Genomic DNA, 18,604 nt, shown 5'->3' on the forward strand with positions numbered 1-18,604 from the left:
CCCAGATCTTGTTAACTCCCTTCCTCTTGTTGACCTGAAACAAATAGACTCTCAGATATTTCTCCAGCAAAATGGGTTTATTTGGGATAAGCAGAGAATTGCAATTCAAGGTCTGCCACCATGGAGCCACGTGCAAGTCCCCAGAGGCATGGGAAGGAGAACTCTTTTATAGAGGGCAAAAGGAAGTTGGGAGGGCTGTAGTAAACAGAGTCCATGTCTTTTCATTGGCTGAGTCCTTGCCAGGAAAGAAGAGGAGTCCTTGCTGGGAAAGAAGAGGAGGAGTCTTTTTTCTTCCCGTTGGGCTCTGCTATTGTTGTAATTTCATCTGTCAAAGTTATTAGAGGCTTCCTACTGGGGCCACATGGGGCTACTCAAGAGCACTGTTGTGGGGAAGGCTACTCTTTGTCTGGTGGAACTTTGACCTGCATCTGCCCTTTTTTTTTTTTTTTTTAACATCTTTATTGGAGTATAATTGCTTTACAATGATGTGTTAGTTTCTGCTTTATAACAAAGTCAGTCAGCTATACATATATCCCCAAATCTCCTCCCACCAGTTTGTTTGTTTTTTTGATGTTGAGCTGTATGAGTTCTTTGTATATTTTGGATATCAACCCCTTATGAGATATATCTTTGAAAATATCTTTCCCATTCAGTAGGCAGCCTTTTCTTTCTTAAGGTATTATTTCTTTCTTAAATGTTTGGTAGAATTCAACAGTGAAGTCATCCTTAGTGGGAGAATTTTAAACTACGTACTTAGTTTAAAATCATATAAGAATATTCTAGTTATTTATTTTTTATTGAGTGAGCTTTGGTAGTTTGTCTTTTAAGGAAATTTGTCCACTTGATCTAAATTATCAAATTTATTTATATAAATTCATTCATAAAATTCCCTTATTATTCTTTCAATGTCATTAAGCTCTATAGTGATATTTCTCTTTCATTCAAGATACTGGTGTTTGATGTTGTCTCCAGTTTCTGTTTTTTAATCATTCCAGCTAGAAATTCATTAATTTTATTGGTCTTCTCAAATAGCCAGCTTTTGGTTTCTCTACTGGTTTTCTGTTTTCTGTTTTATTCATTTGTATTCTCATTTCCCTCCTTCTGCTAGCTTTGGATTTAATATTCTCCCTTTTTTCTAGTTTGAATTTTAGGTCATTGATTTGAGGCCTTTCTTTTTTTCTAACATATGTAGCTACTGCTAGATTTTTCCTCTGTGCCCAGCCTTAGTCGGACACGATGAATTTTGATATATTGTATTTTCACGTTTTTTTGGCTTCAGAGTGTTGTCTAATATCCCTTGTGATTTTTTTCTTTGACTCATGGATTATTTAGAATTGTATTTATTAATTGCTAAATGTTTTGGAAGAGATATATTTCCAGATACATTTCTGTTATTGATCATTTATTTAGTTTTATTTTTTGGACAGTGTACATACTTTGTATGATTTCTGTCATTTTAGTGTGTTTAGATTTGTTTTAATGGCCCAGGATGTGGTTTGTCTTGGTGAATGTTGAATGTATAAAAGAATGCACGTCCAGTTGTTGTTGGGTGATGTATTATATAAGTGTTAATTACCTCAACTTGTTTGGTACAGTTTTTGAGGACTTCTGTAGCCTTACTGATTTTTTTGGAGTGGCAGAGAGAGGTCTACTTGTTCTATTAGTTAATGAGTGAGGAGTGTTGAAATATACAGCTGTAAGTATGGATCTGCATTAGAGAAATGCAAATCAAAATCACAATGAGGTCACACCTCACACCAGTCAGAATGGCCATCATCAAAAAATCTAGAAAAAATAAATGCTGGAGAGCGTGTGGAGAAAAGGGAACCCTCCCGCACTGTTGGTGGGAGTGTAAATTGATACAGCCACTATGGAAAACAGTATGGAGGTTCCTTAAAAAACTGAAAGTAGAACTACCATATGACCCAGCAATCCCACTACTGGGCATATACCCTGAGAAAACCATAATTCAAAAAGAGTCATGTACCACAATGTTCACTGCAGCACTGTTTACAATAGCCAGGACATGGAAGCAACCTAAGTGTCCATCAGCAGATGAATGGATAAAGAAGATGTGGCACATATATACAACGGAATATTACTCAGCCATAAAAAGAAACGAAATTGAGTTATTCGTAGTGAGGTGGTTGGACCTAGAGTCTGTTCTACAGAGTGAAGTGAGTCAGAAGGAGAAAAACAATACCATATGCTAACGCATATATATGGAATCTAAGAAAACGGTACTGCTGAACCTAGTGGCAGGGCAGGAATAAAGATGCAGGCATAGAGAACGGACATGAGGACACGGGGGCAGGGAAGGGTAAGCTGGGACGAAGTGAGAGAGTAGCATTGACATATATACACTACCAAATGTAAAACAGATGGCTAGTGGGAAGCTGCTGCATAGCACAGGGAGATCAACTCGATGCTTTGTGACGACCTAGAGACGTGGGATAGGGAGGTGGGAGGGAGGCTCAAGAGAAGGGGATATGGGGATATATGTATACATATAGCTGATTCACTTTGTTATACAGCAGAAACTAACACAGCATTATAAAGTAATTATACTCCAATAAAGATGTGGAAAAAAATCACATGAACCTATAAAAAAAGTGGATTTGGTATTTCTTCTTTTATTTCTGTTTGCTTTCACATTTTGAAACTCTGTTATTAGGGACGTATGCATTTAGGATTGTTATGTCTTCTTGATCATTTGACTCTCTATCATTATGAACTTTTCCTCTGTCTCTAGTTTTATTTCTTCTTTTGAAGTCCACTTTGACATTAATATAGTCACTCTTGCTTCCTTTTGATTATGTTATGGCACATCTTTTTTCCATCCTTTTAATGTTAGACTGTTTAGTCTTTTTATTTATTTATTTATTTAAAGATTTATTTATTTGTTTTTTTGGCTGCGTTGAGTCTTCGTTGCTGTGTGTGGGCTTTCTCTCATTGTGGCAAGGGGCGCTACTCTTTGTTGCAGTGCATTGGCTTCTCATTGTGGTGGCTTCTCTTGTTGTAGAGCACAGGCTCTAGGCACGCGGGCTTCAGTAGTTGTGGCACACGGGCTCAGTAGTTGTGGCACATGAGCTTAGTTGCTCCACGGCATGTGGGATCTTCCCGGATCTGGGATCAAACCTGTATACTCTACATTGGCAGGCGGATTCTTAACCACTGTGCCACCAGGGAGGTCCCAAGTCTTTATATTTAAAGGTTTTTGTATGTTTTTTAATACAGAATCTGCTGAATTTTGCTTTTATCTAATCTGACATTCTTTTCCTTTTAATTCAAGCTTTTATGCCTTTTTCAATTAATGTAATTACTGATGAGGTTGGATTTAAACCTGCCATATTGCTATTTGTTTTATATTTATCCCATTGTTCTTTTAAATTATCTTTTCCTATTTTTTTAATCTTTATTGGAGTATAATTGCTTTACAATGGTGTGTTAGTTTCTGCTTTATAACAAAGTGAATCAGTTATACATATATATATGTTCCTGTATCTCTTCCCTCTTGTGTCTCCCTCCCTCCCACCCCTCTAGGTGGTCACAAAGCACCGAGCTGATCTCCCTGTGCTATGAGGCTGCTTCCCACTAGCTATCTATTTTACGTTTGGTAGTGTATATATGTCCATGCCACTCTCTCACTTTGTCACAGCTTACTCTTCCCCCTCCCCATATCCTCCACTCCATTCTCTAGTAGGTCTGTGTCTTTATTCCCATCTTGCCCCTAGGTTCTTCATGACCTTTTGTTTTTTTTTTAGATTCCATATATATGTGTTAGCATACGGTATTTGTCTTTCTCTTTCTGACTTACTTCACTCTGTATGACAGACTCTAGGTCCATCCACCTCACTACAAATAACTCAATTTCATTTCTTTTTATGGCTGAGTAATATTCCATTGTATATATGTGCCACATCTTCTTTATCCGTTCATCTGTTGGTGGACAATTAGGTTGCTTCCATGTCCTGGATACTGTAAATAGAGCTGCAATGAACATTTTGGTACATGACTCTTTGAATTCTGGTTCTCTCAGGGTATATGCAAAGTAGTGGGATTGCTGGGTCGTAGGGTAGATCTATTTTTAGTTTTTTAAGGAACCTCCATACTGTTCTCCATAGTGGCTGTATCAATTTACATTCCCACCAACAGTGCAAGAGTGTTCCCTTTTCTCCACACACTCTCCAGCATTTATTGTTTGTAGATTTTTTGATGATAACCATTCTGACTGGTGTGAGATGATATCTCATTGTAGTTTTGATTTGATTTCTCTAATGATTAATGATGTTGAGCATTCTTTCATGTGTTTGTTGGCAATCTGTATATCTTCTTTGGAGAAATGTCTGTTTAGGTCTTCTGCCCATTTTTGGATTGGGTTGTTTGTTTTTTTGTTATTGAGCTGTATGAGCTGCTTGTAAATTTTGGAGATTAATCCTTTGTCAGTTGCTTCATTTGCAAATATTTTCTCCCATTCTGAGGGTTGTGTTTTGGTCTTGTTTATGGTTTCCTTTGCTGTGCAAAAGCTTTTAAGTTTCATTAGGTCCCATTTTGTTTATTTTTCTTTTTATTTCCATTTCTCTAAAAGGTGTGTCAAAAACGATCTTACTGTGATTTATGTCATAGAGAGTTCTGCCTATGTTCTTCTCTAAGAGTTTGATAGTGTCTAGCCTTATATTTAGCTCTTTAATCCATTTTGAATTTATTTTTGTGTGTGTTTTTATGGAGTGTTCTAATTTTATACTTTTACATGTACCTGTCCAGTTTTCCCAGCACCACTTATTGAAGAGGCTCTCTTTTCTCCATTGTATATTCTTGCCTCCTTTATCAAAGATAAGGTGACCATATGTGCATGGGTTTATCTCTGGGCTTACTATCCTGTTCCATTGATCTATATTTCTGTTTTAGTGCCAGTATCAGACTGTCTTGTTTACTGTAGCTTTGTAGTATAATCTGAAGTCAGGGAGCCTGATTACTCCAGCTCCTTTATTCGTTCTCAAGATTGCTTTGGCTATTTGGGGTCTTTTATGTTCCCATACAAATTGTGAAATTTTTGTTCTAGTTCTGTGAAAAATGCCAGTGGTAGTTTGATAGGGATTGCATTGAATCTGTAGATTGCTTTGGGTAGTAGAGTCATTTTCACAATGTTGATTCTTCCAATCCAAGAACATGGTATATCTCTCCTTCTATTCATATCATGTTTAATTTCTTTCATCAGTGTCTTATAGTTTTCTGCATACAGGTCCTTTGTCTCTTTAGGTAGATTTATTCCTAGATATTTTATTCTTTTCGTTGCAGTGGTAAATAGAGGTGTTTTCTTAGTTTCACTTTCAGATTTTTCATCATTATTATATAGGAATGCCAGAGATTACTGTGCATTACTTTTGTATCCTGCTACTTTACCAAATTCATTGATTAGCTCTAGTAGTTTTCTGGTAGCATCTTTAGGATTCTCGATGTATAGTATAATGTCATCTGCAAAGAGTGACAGCTTTACTTTTTCTTTTCCAATTTGGATTCATTTTATTTCTTTTTCTTCTCTGATTGCTGTGGCTAAAACTTCCAAAGCTATGTTGAATAATAGTGGTGAGAGTGGGCAACCTTGTCTTGTTCCTGATCTTAGTGGAATTGGTTTCAGTTTTTCAACGTTGAGGATGTTGTTGGCTGTGGGTTTGTCATATATGGCCTTTATTATGTTGAGGAAAGTTCCCTCTACGCCTGCTTTCTGCAGGGTTTTTATCATAAATGGGTGTTGAATTTTGTCGAAAGCTTTATCTGCATCAATTAAGATGATCATATGTTTTTTCCCCTTCAGTTTGTTAATATGGTGTATCACATTGATTGATTTGTGTATCTTGAAGAATCCTTGCATTCCAGGAATAAATCCCACTTGATCATGGTGTATGATCCTTTTAATGTGCTGTTGGATTCTGTTTGCTAGTATTTTGTTGAGGATTTTTGCATCTATGTTCATCAGTGATATTGGCCTGTAGTTTTCTTTCTTTGTGGCATCTTTGTCTGGTTTTGGTATCAGGGTGATGGTGGCCTCGTAGAATGAGTTTGGGAGTGTTCCTCCCTGTGCTATATTTTGGAAGAGTTTGAGAAGGATAGGTGTTAGCTGTTCTCTAAATGTTTGATAGAATTCACCTGTGAAGCCATCTGTTACTGGGCTTTTGTTTGTTGGAAGATTTTTAATCACAGTTTCAATTTCAGTGCTTGTGATTGGTCTATTCATATTTTCTATTTCTTCCTGAGTCAGTCTTGGCAGGTTGTGCATTTCTAAGAATTTGTCCATTTCTTCCAGGTTGTCCATTTTATTGGCATAGAGTTGCTTGTAGTAATCTCTCATGATCTTTTGTATTTCTGCAGTGTCAGTTGTTAATTCTCCTTTTTCATTTCTAATTCTATTGATTTGAGTCTTCTCCCTTTTTTTCTTGATGAGTCTGGCTAATGGTTTATCAATTTTGTTTATCTTCTCAAAGAACCAGCTTTTAGTTTTATTGATCTTTGACTTCGTTTCCTTCATTTATTTCTGATCTGATCTTTGTGGTTTCTTTCCTTCTGCTAACGTGGATTTTTTTTTTTTTTGTTCTTCTTTCTCTAATTGCTTTAGGTGCAAGGTTAGGTTGTTTATCTGAGATGTTTCCTGTTTCTTAAGGTAGGAATGTATTGCTATAAACTTCCCTCTTAGAACTGTTTTTGCTGCATCCTATAGGTTTTGGGTCGTCGTGTCTCCATTGTCATTTGTTTCTAGGTATTTTTTGATTTCCTCTTTGATTTCTTCAGTGGTCACTTGGTTATTAAGTAGTGTATTGTTTAGCCTCCATGGGCTTGTATTTTTTACAGATCTTTTCCTGTAATTCATATCTGGTTTCATAGCGTTGTGTTCGGAAAAGATGCTTGATACAATTTAAATTTTCTTAAATTTATCAAGGCTTGATTTGTGACCCACGATATGATCTATCCTGGAGAATGTTCCAGGAGCACTTGAGAAGAATGTGTATTCTGTTGTTTTTGGATCAAATGTCCTATAGATATCAATTCAGTCCATCTTGTTTAATGTATCATTTAAATCTCGTGTTTCCTTATTTATTTTCATTTTGGATGATCTGTCCATTGGTGAAAGTGGGGTGTTAAAGGCCCCTCGTATGATTGTGTTACTGTCGATTTCCCCTTTTATGGCTGTTGGTATTTGCCGTATGTATTGGGGTGCTTCTATGTTGGGTGCATAAATATTTACAATTGTTTTATCTTCTTCTTGGATCGATCCTTTGATCATTATGTAGTGCCCTTCTTTGTCTCTTGTAATAGTCTTTATTTTAAAGTCTATTTTGTCTGATATGAGAATTGCTACTCCAGCTTTCTTTTTTTTTTTTTTTTTTTGCGGTACGCAGGCCTCTCACTGTTTTGGCGTCTCCCGTTGCAGAGCACAGGCTCCGGATGCACAGGCTCAGCAGCCATGGCTCACCGGCCCAGCCGCTCTGCGGCATCTGGGATCTTCACAGACCAGGGCACGAACCCATGTCCCCTGCATCAGCAGGCGAACTCTCAACCACTGTGCCACCAGGGCAGCCCTCCAGCTTTCTTTTGATTTCCATTTGCATGGAATATCTTTTTCCATCCCCTCACTTTCAGTCTGTGTGTGTCCGTAGGTCTGAACTGGGTCTCCTGTTGACAGCATATACATGGGTCTTGTTTTTGTATCCATTCAGCGAGTCTGTGTCTTTTTTTTGGAGCATTTAATCCATTTATATTTAAGGTAATTATTGATATGTATGTTCCTCTTCCCATATTCTTAATTGTTTTGGGTTTGTTATTGTAGGTCTTTTCCTTGTCTTGTGTTTCCTGCCTAGAGAAGTTCCTGTAGCACTTGTTTTAAAGCTGGTTTAGTGGTGCTGAACTCTGTCAGCTTTTGCTTGTCTGTAAAGGTTTTAATTTTTCCATCAAATCTGAATGAGATCCTTGCTGGGTAGAGTAATCTTGGTTGTAGGTTTTTCCCTTTCATCACTTTCAATATGTCCTGCCACTCCCTTTTGGCTTGCAGAGTTTCTGCTGAAAGATCAGCTGTCAAGCTATGGGGATTCCCTTGTGTGTTACTTGTTTTTTTTCCCTGCTGCTTTTAATATGTTTTCTTTGTATTTAATTTTTGGTAGTTTGATTAATATGTGTCTTGGCATGTTTCTCCTTGCATTCGTCCTGTATGGGACCCTCTGTGCTTCCTCGACTTGATTGACTATTTTCTTTCCCATACTAGGGAAGTTTTCAACTATAATCTCTTTAAGTATTTTCTCAGTCCCTTTCTTCTTCTCTTCTTCTTCTGGGACCCCTATAATGCAAATGTTGTTGCATTTAATGTTGTCTCTGAGGTCTCTGAGACTGTCCTCAGTTCTTTTCATTATTTTTTCTTTATTCTGCTCTTCTGTAGTTATTTCCACTATTTTATCTTCCAGGTCACTTATCCGTTCTTCTGCCTCAGTCATTCTGCTATTGATCCCTTCTAGAGAATTTTTAATTCTGTTTATTGTGTTCTTCATCATTGTTTGTTTGCTCTTTAGTTCTTCTAGGTCCTTGTTAAATGTTTCTTGCATTTTGTCTATTCTTTTTCCAAGATTTTGGATCATCTTTCCTATCATTTTTTGAATTCTATTTCAGGTACACTGCCTATTTCCTCTTCATTTATTAGGTCTGGTGGGTGTTTACCTTGCTCCTTCATCTGCTGTGTGTTTTTCTGTCTTCTCATTTTGCTTTACTTACTCTGTTTGGGGTCTCCTTTTCGCAGGCTACAGGTTCATAGTTCCCATTGTTTTTGATGTCTGTCTCCAGTGGCTAAGGTTGGTTCAGTGGGTTGTGTAGGCTTCCTGGTGGAGGGGACTAGTGCCTGTGTTCTGGTGGATGAGGCTGGATCTTATCTTTCTGGTGGGCAGGTCCACGTCTGCTGGTGTGTTTTGGGGTGTCTGTGGCCTTATTATGATTTTAGGCAGCCTCTCTGCTAATGGATGGGTCTGTGTACCTGTCTTGCTAGTTGTTTGTCATAGGGTGTCCAGCACTGTAGCTTGCTGGTTGTTGAGTGAAGCTGATTATTGGCGTTGAGATGGAGATCTCTGGGAGATTTGCACCGTTTGATATTATGTGGAGATGGGAGGTCTCTGGTGGACCAGTGTCCTGAACTCGGCTCTCCCACCTCCGAGGCACAGCACTTGACTCCTGGCTGGAGCACTAAGAGCCTTTCATCCACATGGCTCAGAATAAAAGGGAGGAGAAAATAGAAAGAAAGAAAGAAAGAAAGAGGATAAAATAAAATACAGTAAAATAAAATAAAGTTATTAAAAGAAAAAATAATTATTAAGAAAAATAATTTTTAAGTAAAAAAACAAACAAACAACAAAAAAACCGGACAGACAGAACCCTAGGACAAATGGTGAAAGCAAAGCTATACAGACAAAATCACACACAGAAGCTTACACATACACACTCACAAAAAGAGAAAAAGTGGAAAAAAATAATATATCTTTGCTCCCAAAGTCCACCTCCTCAATTTGGGATGATTCGTTGTCTGTTCAGGTATTCCACAGATGCAGGTACATCAAGTTGACTGTGGAGATTTAATCCGCTGCTCCTGAGGCTGCTGGGAGAGATTTCCCTTTCTCTCTTTGTTCGCACAGCTCCCGGGGTTCAGCTTTAGATTTGGACCCGCCTCTGCGTGTAGGTCTCCTGAGGGCATCTGTTCCCTGCCCCGACAGGACGGGGTTAAAGAAGCAGCTGATTCGGGGGCTCTGGCTCACTGAGACCGGGGGGAGGGAGGGGTACGGACGCGGGGCGAGCCTGCGATGGCAGAGGCTGGCATGACGTTGCACCAGCCTGAGGCCGCTGTGCGTTCTCCCGGGGAAGTTATCCCTTGATCATGGGACCCTGGCAGTGGTGGGCTACACAGGCTCCCTGGAGGGGAGGTGGGGATAGTGACCTGTGCTTGCACACAGGCTTCTTGGTGGCCACAGCAGCAGCCTTAGTGTCCCATGCCCGTCTCTGGGGTCCGCGCTGATAGCCGTGTCTCACGCCCGTTTCTGGAGCTCCTTTAAGTGGTGCTCTTAAACCCCTCTCCTCGCGCACCAGGAAACAAAGAGGGAAGAAAAAGTCTCTTGCCTCTTCGGCAGTTCCAGACCTTTTCCTGGACTCCCTCCCCGCTAGCCGTGGCGCACTAGCCTCCTTCAGGCTGTGTTCACTCCGCAACCCCAGTCCTCTCCCGAGATCCAACCTCCGAAGCCCGAGCCTCAGCTCCCAGCCCCTGCCCGCCACGGCGGGTGAGCAGAGAAGCCTCTCAGGCTGGTGAGTGCTGGTCGGCACCGATCCTCTGTGCGGGAATCTCTCTGCTTTGCCCTCCGCACCCCCGTTGCTGCGCTCACCTCCGCGGCTCCGAAGCTTCCCCCTCCCCCACGCGCAGTCTCCGCCCGCGAAGGGGCTTCCTAGTGTGTGGAAACCTTTCCTCCTTCACGGCTCCCTCCCACTTGTGCAGGTCCTGTCCCTATTCTTTTGTCTCTGTTTTTTCTTTTTTCTTTTGTCTTACCCAGGTATGTGGAGAGTTTCTTGCCTTTTGGGGGGTCTGAGGTCTTCTGTCAGCGTTCAGTAGGTGTTCTGTAGGAGTTGTTCCACGTGTAGATGAATTTCTGATGTATCTGTGGGGAGGAAGGTGATCTCCGCGTCTCACTCTTCTGCCATCTTGAAGCTGCCTCCTTTTCCTATTTTTGATAGGATTAATTTTTGGTTTCCATTTTTTCTCCATTATTACATATTCATTATAAAAAATGTCTTAGCGATTACTTGAGAGTTAGTAATATGCATCTTTAATGTAGCAAAGTCTCTATTCAAATAATATTTTACCATTTCAAATATAGTATAAACTGTATACTTTCATTCCTCCCTCCCAACCTTTGTGCTATTTCTGTTACACCTTTTACTTGAACATATGTTACAAACCTCACAATATGTTATTATTTTTGCTTTATAGCCATTTATCTTTTAAGGAGATTTAAACATTTTAAATGTTTTACATTGAATGTCTTTTACATTACCCTCATTTTTACCATATGTGGCACTCTTCATTTCTTAGTGTAGATTCATATTTCCATTTGTGTCATATTTGTTCTTTGTGAAGAATTTCTTTTAACATTTCTTGTAGTACATATCTGATGGAAATGAATTATCTCAGGTTTTGTTCATGTGAAAAAGCCTTTATTTCACCTTCTTTTGAAATATGTTTTCTCTGGCTTTAGAATATTAGATTGACTTTTTTATTTCTTTCAGAACTTTAGAGATGTTGTTCTGTAGTGGTTTAGCCTGGATAGTTTCTGCAAAGAAGTTGCTAGTCTTTGGTGTTTCTGTATTTTTTTTTCTCATATAGATTTTATTCTAGCCTCCCTCAGTGGCAGTACTCCTTTGCCTGGGGCTATGAGCAGGAAGGTATTTGTTCTCTCTGCTCCAGCTCTAGACTGCTATTAGTGGTTACTTGGTGGAAACTTGAGGCAGTCAGCCTCCCCCAGAGACATGAGATATTTGCCTGGGCCCTAGAGCAGGACATCATTCTTTCTTAGTGACCAGTTTTTTTCAGTGTGTTTTCTGGTGTGTGTTATATGGCAGTACATTAACACATGTAATTTAGAAATTAATGTGTGTATGTAGGGGGTGTATTATGTTAAACAGTTTTACTGATCATGGTGTATAGTCAGAATTGTTTGGAAGCTGCTGCTTTAGAGGGTCATAACTAAGAACTGTGATAGATTTAAAGTGGAATTTGCCACTTGCTATTTGATTTCATGAAAACACAATTTGGATGGTTCACTTTATTTTAGTGGGTCATCTCATTTATAAGCATAGAATGTTTTACAATGCACATTTTATTTAAAATATTATTTAAATATTAAATAAAAAATTAAAAACATTAATTAGATTTATATGCTTAAAAGGTGAAGCAGTCTTTGTGAACTCTTATATTTTAAAATCCTTTCTTTTTTATAAATGAAAATCTCCTTATTTTTTTTTTAGGACTGTGAGGACATGGGAAGTTGAAAATCCAAAGAAGCAAAAAAGTGTGTTTAAACCACGGACCGTGCAGGGTAAAAAAGTAATTCCCACCACTTGTACATATAGTAGAGATGGAAACCTCATAGCAGCTGCCTGCCAGAATGGAAGCATACAGATCTGGGACCGAAATATGACTGTAAGTTAAAGACATTTAAGTCCTCTTTTCTTAGAAGAAAACCACCTTACAAAGCCAGACCTCATGTTAAAATATTATGAAGGTCAATTTCCTGAGTTTAGCTCTAATTTAAACTTCAGTGTTAGTTGATAAAACACTGGGACTTTTGCAGTAAACAGCGTTTTAGCAAACATTCCAGCTCAGTATTTTCCAACGTGTATTCGATTTTGTTTTTAAAATAAGCTGAATCTTTTGGTATAAAAGTTAAAACGCATAGTGCAGTTTATTATATGACAGCTCAGTACACTTGATTTTGAAAGCAACGGATCTGACAGTAATATAAGACAAGACTAGGCAGAGCGCTAGAAAATGCCCCTTAAAAGACTTGAGAAGACCATGAAACAGCAAGGACACTCCATCAGTTGTTACGCAATTATTTCTTTAGTAATTTAAATAATAGTTTGTTTTGACAGTCTGTGATACTCCATTGGACTAGGTTTCAGATGTTTTTTCTTTTCGGTTTTTGGTCATTATTAGAATAAATAAACTTTGGAATTGGAAGGGATCATAGAATTCTGTAACCACAGAAATAATGAATAAGATAACGAATAGCCTTTGGCTAATTTTGTGAATTACCAATAAGCTTTGAAAAGGGTTTTGTTGTGTGCATAGATGGTACAACAAGAATTTTTAAGTGGAATGATTCTAGATTACCAAAGTTAAAATGAAAATCTCCACTAATGTTATAATACAAATTGGTTATCGTATTTTTCTTATAATTAAAAACATTATTTTATTTACTTATTTTTGACTGCATTGGGTCTTTGTTGCTGCGCACAGGCTTTCTCTAGTTGTGGCGAGCAGGGGCTACTCTTCGTTGCGGTGCGCGGGCTTCTCATTGCGGTGGCTTCTCTTGTTGCGGACGGAGCACGGGCTCTAGGTGCACGGGCTTCAGTAGTTGTGGTGCACGGCTCAGCAGCTGTGGCTCATGGGCTCTAGAGCACAGGTTCAGTAGTTGTGGTGCACGGGCTTACTTGCTCCACAGCATGTGGAATCTTCCTGGACCAGGGCTCGAACCTGTGTCCCCTGCATTGGCAGGCAGATTCTTAACCACTGAGCCACCAGTGAAGCCCCAGTTATCTTATTTTAATAAAAGATGATGGTCAAATTATTAATTTAATAAATATCAAGTACATACTATATGCAGGCACTATTCTGGGCACTGCAAATACTGTAGATTAACCAAAATTTCTGCCTTCATAGAGTTTACATTCTTTTTCTTTTTAACAATTATAAAAATAATTTTCGGGCTTCCCTGGTGGCACAGTGGTTGAGAATCCGCCTGCCAATGCAGGGGACATGGGTTCGTGCCCCGGTCTGGGAAGATCCCACATGCCGCGGAGCGGCTGGGCCCATGAGCCATGGCCGCTGAGCCTGTGCGTCCAGAGCCTGTGCTCCGCAACGGGAGAGGCCACAACAGTGTGAGGCCCGTGTAAAGCAAAAAAATAATAATAATAATTTTCTTTCAAATAAAATTGCCTATCAAACACTTACATTTTGAAAGGGGCCCCTGGAAACATAGTTGTCTTTTCAGGCAGATGAGTTAAAGTCAGTTTTCTTGGAATAAGGTAAAAAATAGTGATAGGAAAAAGGAGTCCATGTTGAGATTGCTGGAAATATCTTTGGCATTTTCTGTTTGTCAGATCTTTTTATTTCTGTTTTCATCTCCACTATAAACGCCATGATGCTTCATAACAGCTCAGAGGTTTAAAACATCCTTTGAATTATAAACTGAGTTTTAACAAAGCAATAAATTTTTTAGTTCCTAGCTTTCATCGTCTCTGGGTGCTGTTGATTTAAACATAGAAATTCTAAAACATGAAGTTTTCTTATCTAGCTTTAATAGTGATGTGTTTGATATATATATATATATATATATTTAATATATATATATATGCCTTTTCTTAGAAACCATATATTTTCATAAAGTTCAGTATAGTTTTTAGAGATGGGCCTTGCACATCTCTTGAAATAACTAGTATATCTCCTATTTCCCATTTTGTGGAAACCAAAGCTATTTGAATGCCAGTTCCCCCCCGCCCCAGAATCTTTTAAGCCATTCTTCTAATCACAGACTTTGATTCTGTTTATTTAATAATACATGAATGTAAAGCTAATTATACCACATCCTATTCATCATATTTCATTCATATTTTTAAACTTGCATGTGTGTGTGTCACCTGAAGACAAATCAAATTGAGAGGAAAAAACTTGCTAGCAGGAAACGCAGTTTGATTAAAAAACAGCTTAAAAAATGTTCTTAACTATTACTTTAGCAATAGTAAGTCATCTACAGGGAAACACTAAAGCTGAGATAAGAAACCCTAATAACAATGGTTTTTTCCACACAATAGCCAAAGAATTACATGGCAAATAATGGTTAATACATATGTTTTGTGACAATTAAGTAATGCTATCACAATTGCCACGTTTAATCGTAGAATTTTCATTAGACCAATTGAACTTCAGCAAATTAAATGAAATGTATTTCTTTTCTTAGAAGTAATGTGTCTATCAGTGATAAAAACCTGTGTTCTCAAGACCTACCTTTATTCTAGAATTATGCTGGCTAGTATAGTAGCCACTAGCCACATCTGACTATTTCAATTTAAAATAATTAAAATAAAATATAAAAAAAACCGAAACTGAGTTATTTGTAGTGAGGTGGATGGACCTAGAGTCTGTCATACAGAGTGAAGTAAGTCAGAAAGAGGAAAACAAATTCCGTATGCTAACACATATATATGGAATCTAAGAAAAAAAATAAAAAGAAGGTCATGAAGAACCTAGGGGCAAGATGGGAATAAAGACACAGACCTACTAGAGCATGGACTTGAGGATATGGGGAAGGGGAAGGGGAAGCTGTGACAAAGTGAGAGAGTGGCATGGACATATATACACTACCAAACGTAAAATAGATAGCTAGTGGGAAGTAGCTGCATAGCACAGGGAGATCAGCTAGGTGGTTTCTGACCACCTAGAGGGGTGGGATAGGGAGGGTGGGAGGGAGGGAGATGCAAGAGGGAAGAGATATGGGAACATATGTGTATGTATAACTGATTCACTTTGTTATAAAGCAGAAACTAACACACCATTGTAAAGCAATTATACTCCAATAAAGGTGTTAAAAAATAAAATAAAATAAAATATAATTAAAATTTCAATTCCTCGGTCATACTAGCTACTTATTGGACAGCACAGATAGAGAACATTCTCATCGTTGCAGAAAGTTCTGTTGGACATTGCTGCTCAAGAGGAGTGTTTGTTTGCCCAGCATCCCTCTCAGTCATATGATGCTGGGCTGTCTTTAAATTTGAGAGGAAGCCCAGTTCAGAGGAGCTTCTACAGGTCTGCGCTGCCTTCCTGCTTCCTCACTCCCCATTCAGCAGCACTTATGTGAGCAACAGCGAGGAGGCCACTGCTTGGTTGGAGTAAAGTGGGGGAGGTGCAGAATATGGGGAGATGACCATTGGAGAGGTAACAGCATGCCCCCTGACTAGGAGCCTTTGCATATGCGAACCCTTCAGCCTCCAGCATTCTTCTCTTAGGTGTTCACATGGCTTTTCCCCCTCACCTCTTTCAGTACTTTGCTCAGATTTTCACTTCTTAGCAAGGCCTTCCCTGACTCCACACTATGTACAATTGCAACCTTCACCCCACCAGTGGCACTCTCTATCCCTCTTATTTTCTTCCATAGGGCTGATCATCTTCTGACATACTATACTATATATTTTACTTGTTTATTGAGATTGTCAGTTTATTTCTAAGAAGTCATTAAAAAATAGTAGCATAAAGTACTATCCTTGTTATATGAGAGCATAATGAGATAGAGATATGAGAGAGAGAGAGGGCAGGAGGGAGATACTGATGTTATTTTTCATGTATCCTTAATGATGTAGAAACACATAATCTGTGTTAACATAGATGGAGTTTTAAAAACTGTTTTCATGTCTCTCTCACGTATAATTTCTGGCTTTTAAACTATTCCAGCTTGTATAGTCTCATGAATACCCGATGACTTCTTCTGTTCAAATGAAAACACCTACCGAATTCTTTGGACATACTTTGCTCGAAGCAGCATTAGTGCTCTTTCATATCTGTCAGGAGTCTACAATATGCTAGCCTCTTTACTAAAAGAACATGCTGTACTTCCTTGTACTGCAGTCACTCTTTGTAGACTAAGATTTTGGCAGGAAAATGAGAACCCATCATCTTCATGGAGTTTTGCTTTCCCTAGATCCAGGTGATGGGAGGGAATGATATGTGAAGTTTGACTTGGCAATAGGGTACCACCAGCAACTTGACCCGCTCTCCACCTGCCTGCCTCCTGCTGCTCCTTTGGCCTGCAACCCCAGCCCAGATTAGGAACATGAGCACACGCTGCAACCCCTTACCAGGAAAGCCTCAAGCCTGTGAGACACTGCGGAGACATTTCTCTAGCTCAGAGGTTGATCAGTGCCCACATTCTCTCAGCCATGCTAGAGAATGGTTGGTATGGTTCAGAGAAAGCTGGGGCAAGAGCTAGTAATCACACCAGGAGATAAGCTTCTGGGCAAATAAGCCCCTGGTGAATAAGAGAACAGGTAGGAAGGAGAAAGAAGACAGAAAATAAAATCACCAGTAGTAGCTTGCATCCAGTGTTCCACAAATCTTTAAATGTCTCCAGTCACCTTCAGATAACCCAAGTTAAGATTAGGTTGATTTATGGCCTTCTACATCTTTTCCTTTATTTGTGTGTGTGTGTGTGTGTGTACACACACACACACACACATATATATACACATATATGCACAGACACAGAGTAAAATGTTTTGTTTTTAAAATGGAGAATTTACAGTTTGCTTTTTTTATTTGAGACTGTAACACGGACAGCCTTGTAATAATAGATATAGTTCTAATTGGCTTTTTTCAAAATTTCTTTATTTAAATGGAATCATAATTTTACAAGCATGAAATATACACTTTAAAAAATTATTATTATTACTATTACTGTTTTATAATTGCCTCTACTCTTATTATCCTATCTCTAACTCATGGTGCTTGTAAATTACCTGGTATGTATCCTTCTGTACTTTTCTCCATAGCTCTATGTCTGTCCATATATCTAGCTATCTACCTAGATCAGGAACACTTCACCTGGTGGTAGTTTTGAGAACCTACCGTCTCACTGAGAATGAGACAGATGACAAAAAGGTGTCTTTTCCCTTCTTTTTGCAAAGACCGATCGCGCTTAACAATAATTCTCAGCTTTCACCCAGTATTAGTTGTTTAAGTTAAAGCAGTGAAATATTGACTACTGGGGGGAGAGAAGTACATTATAGAGGAAAAAATGATATTTTTAAACAATTTTTAAAAATCAAGTGATTTATAAAATGGTTCTAATATCTTCCTTTGAGGAAAAAAATGGTGTGTCTCTATAAAAAATATAAAGAGTCATGTTAAAAATTCGAATATAGATTTCTTTCTTTTCATTAGGCCTAATACTTGGAGTTTAGAAAATATATATGGATGGCTAAAAGTCTACCACATAGTTCTATAGCACATTTTTTGTAAATGACACCTGAGACCTACAATTACACTATACATTACTTGGGACTTTCATTCCATCAGTCCTGAGTTTCCTAAGCTCTCTATACACTCGTTTTCCTTATTCATGAAATGAGGGCATGATCCCCACCTTGTCTGGTTATTTTGAGGATTATATTTGGTCATACATTTAAAGCACCCAGAACAGGACTGGCACATAGCAGGTTTTGATAACTGTTGGTCTTCTTCCTCTTTTCTTTTTAGCTCCTAGGCGATTTACAGTTTTTATAGAATGGTGAAGTTAGATCTCAGGATGCTATTTAATTATGGCTGTGAAAGTGTCATGAATTTGAGTGTGACAGATGCTTTGGAAACTAAAAGTATGACTTAGGAAGATAAGAATGTAGATCCCTGCTAGAGCCAGTCATTCAATGTATGGAAATACAACCATCGTCAATAAAGAAGATCTTTATATATCCATTGGTTAGTGTGCCTCAGTAGACATGAATTATAATTATTTTTTAAATAAACATTCAAGAGAAAACATACGACATACAAATTTTATTCTATAGAGTTTTTAACATGTGTATTTTTCAAAGCTCATTTTTCAAAAAAATATGTCATTGATTCAAAACACAAATAAACCATCAAAACTGTGTGAAATTACTTGCAGGCCCTGAAGTTAAGTTCTAATTTGTCAATTATTTTAATGAAAGCTTTAAAGTTTTACTTATAATGCTCTTGTAAACTGTCCCATATATTTGGAAGCAACATTTGTAAAAATGGGAATCTACTGGTTTCGAGAAAATCAGGTTAAAAGTTTGTCTT

The 18,604-nt window shown here is 38.3% G+C and overlaps 1 protein-coding gene across 2 annotated transcripts in view; it reads left to right on the top strand.

Moving 5' to 3' along the window:
• The window catches only part of WDR70 (WD repeat domain 70), a 316,067-nt gene that overhangs the window by 192,249 nt on the left and 105,214 nt on the right, over positions 1–18,604 (top strand). For both annotated transcript variants that reach the window (XM_081231053.1, XM_081231052.1), the window contains exon 10: positions 12,037–12,211. In XM_081231053.1, the coding sequence (XP_081087179.1) occupies positions 12,037–12,211 (175 nt within the window). The remainder of the gene's footprint in view (positions 1–12,036; positions 12,212–18,604) is intronic.

This window comes from Mesoplodon bidens (assembly GCF_964165515.1).
Source record: "Mesoplodon bidens genome assembly, chromosome: 4".
NCBI classification, from domain to species: domain Eukaryota; kingdom Metazoa; phylum Chordata; class Mammalia; order Artiodactyla; family Ziphiidae; genus Mesoplodon; species Mesoplodon bidens.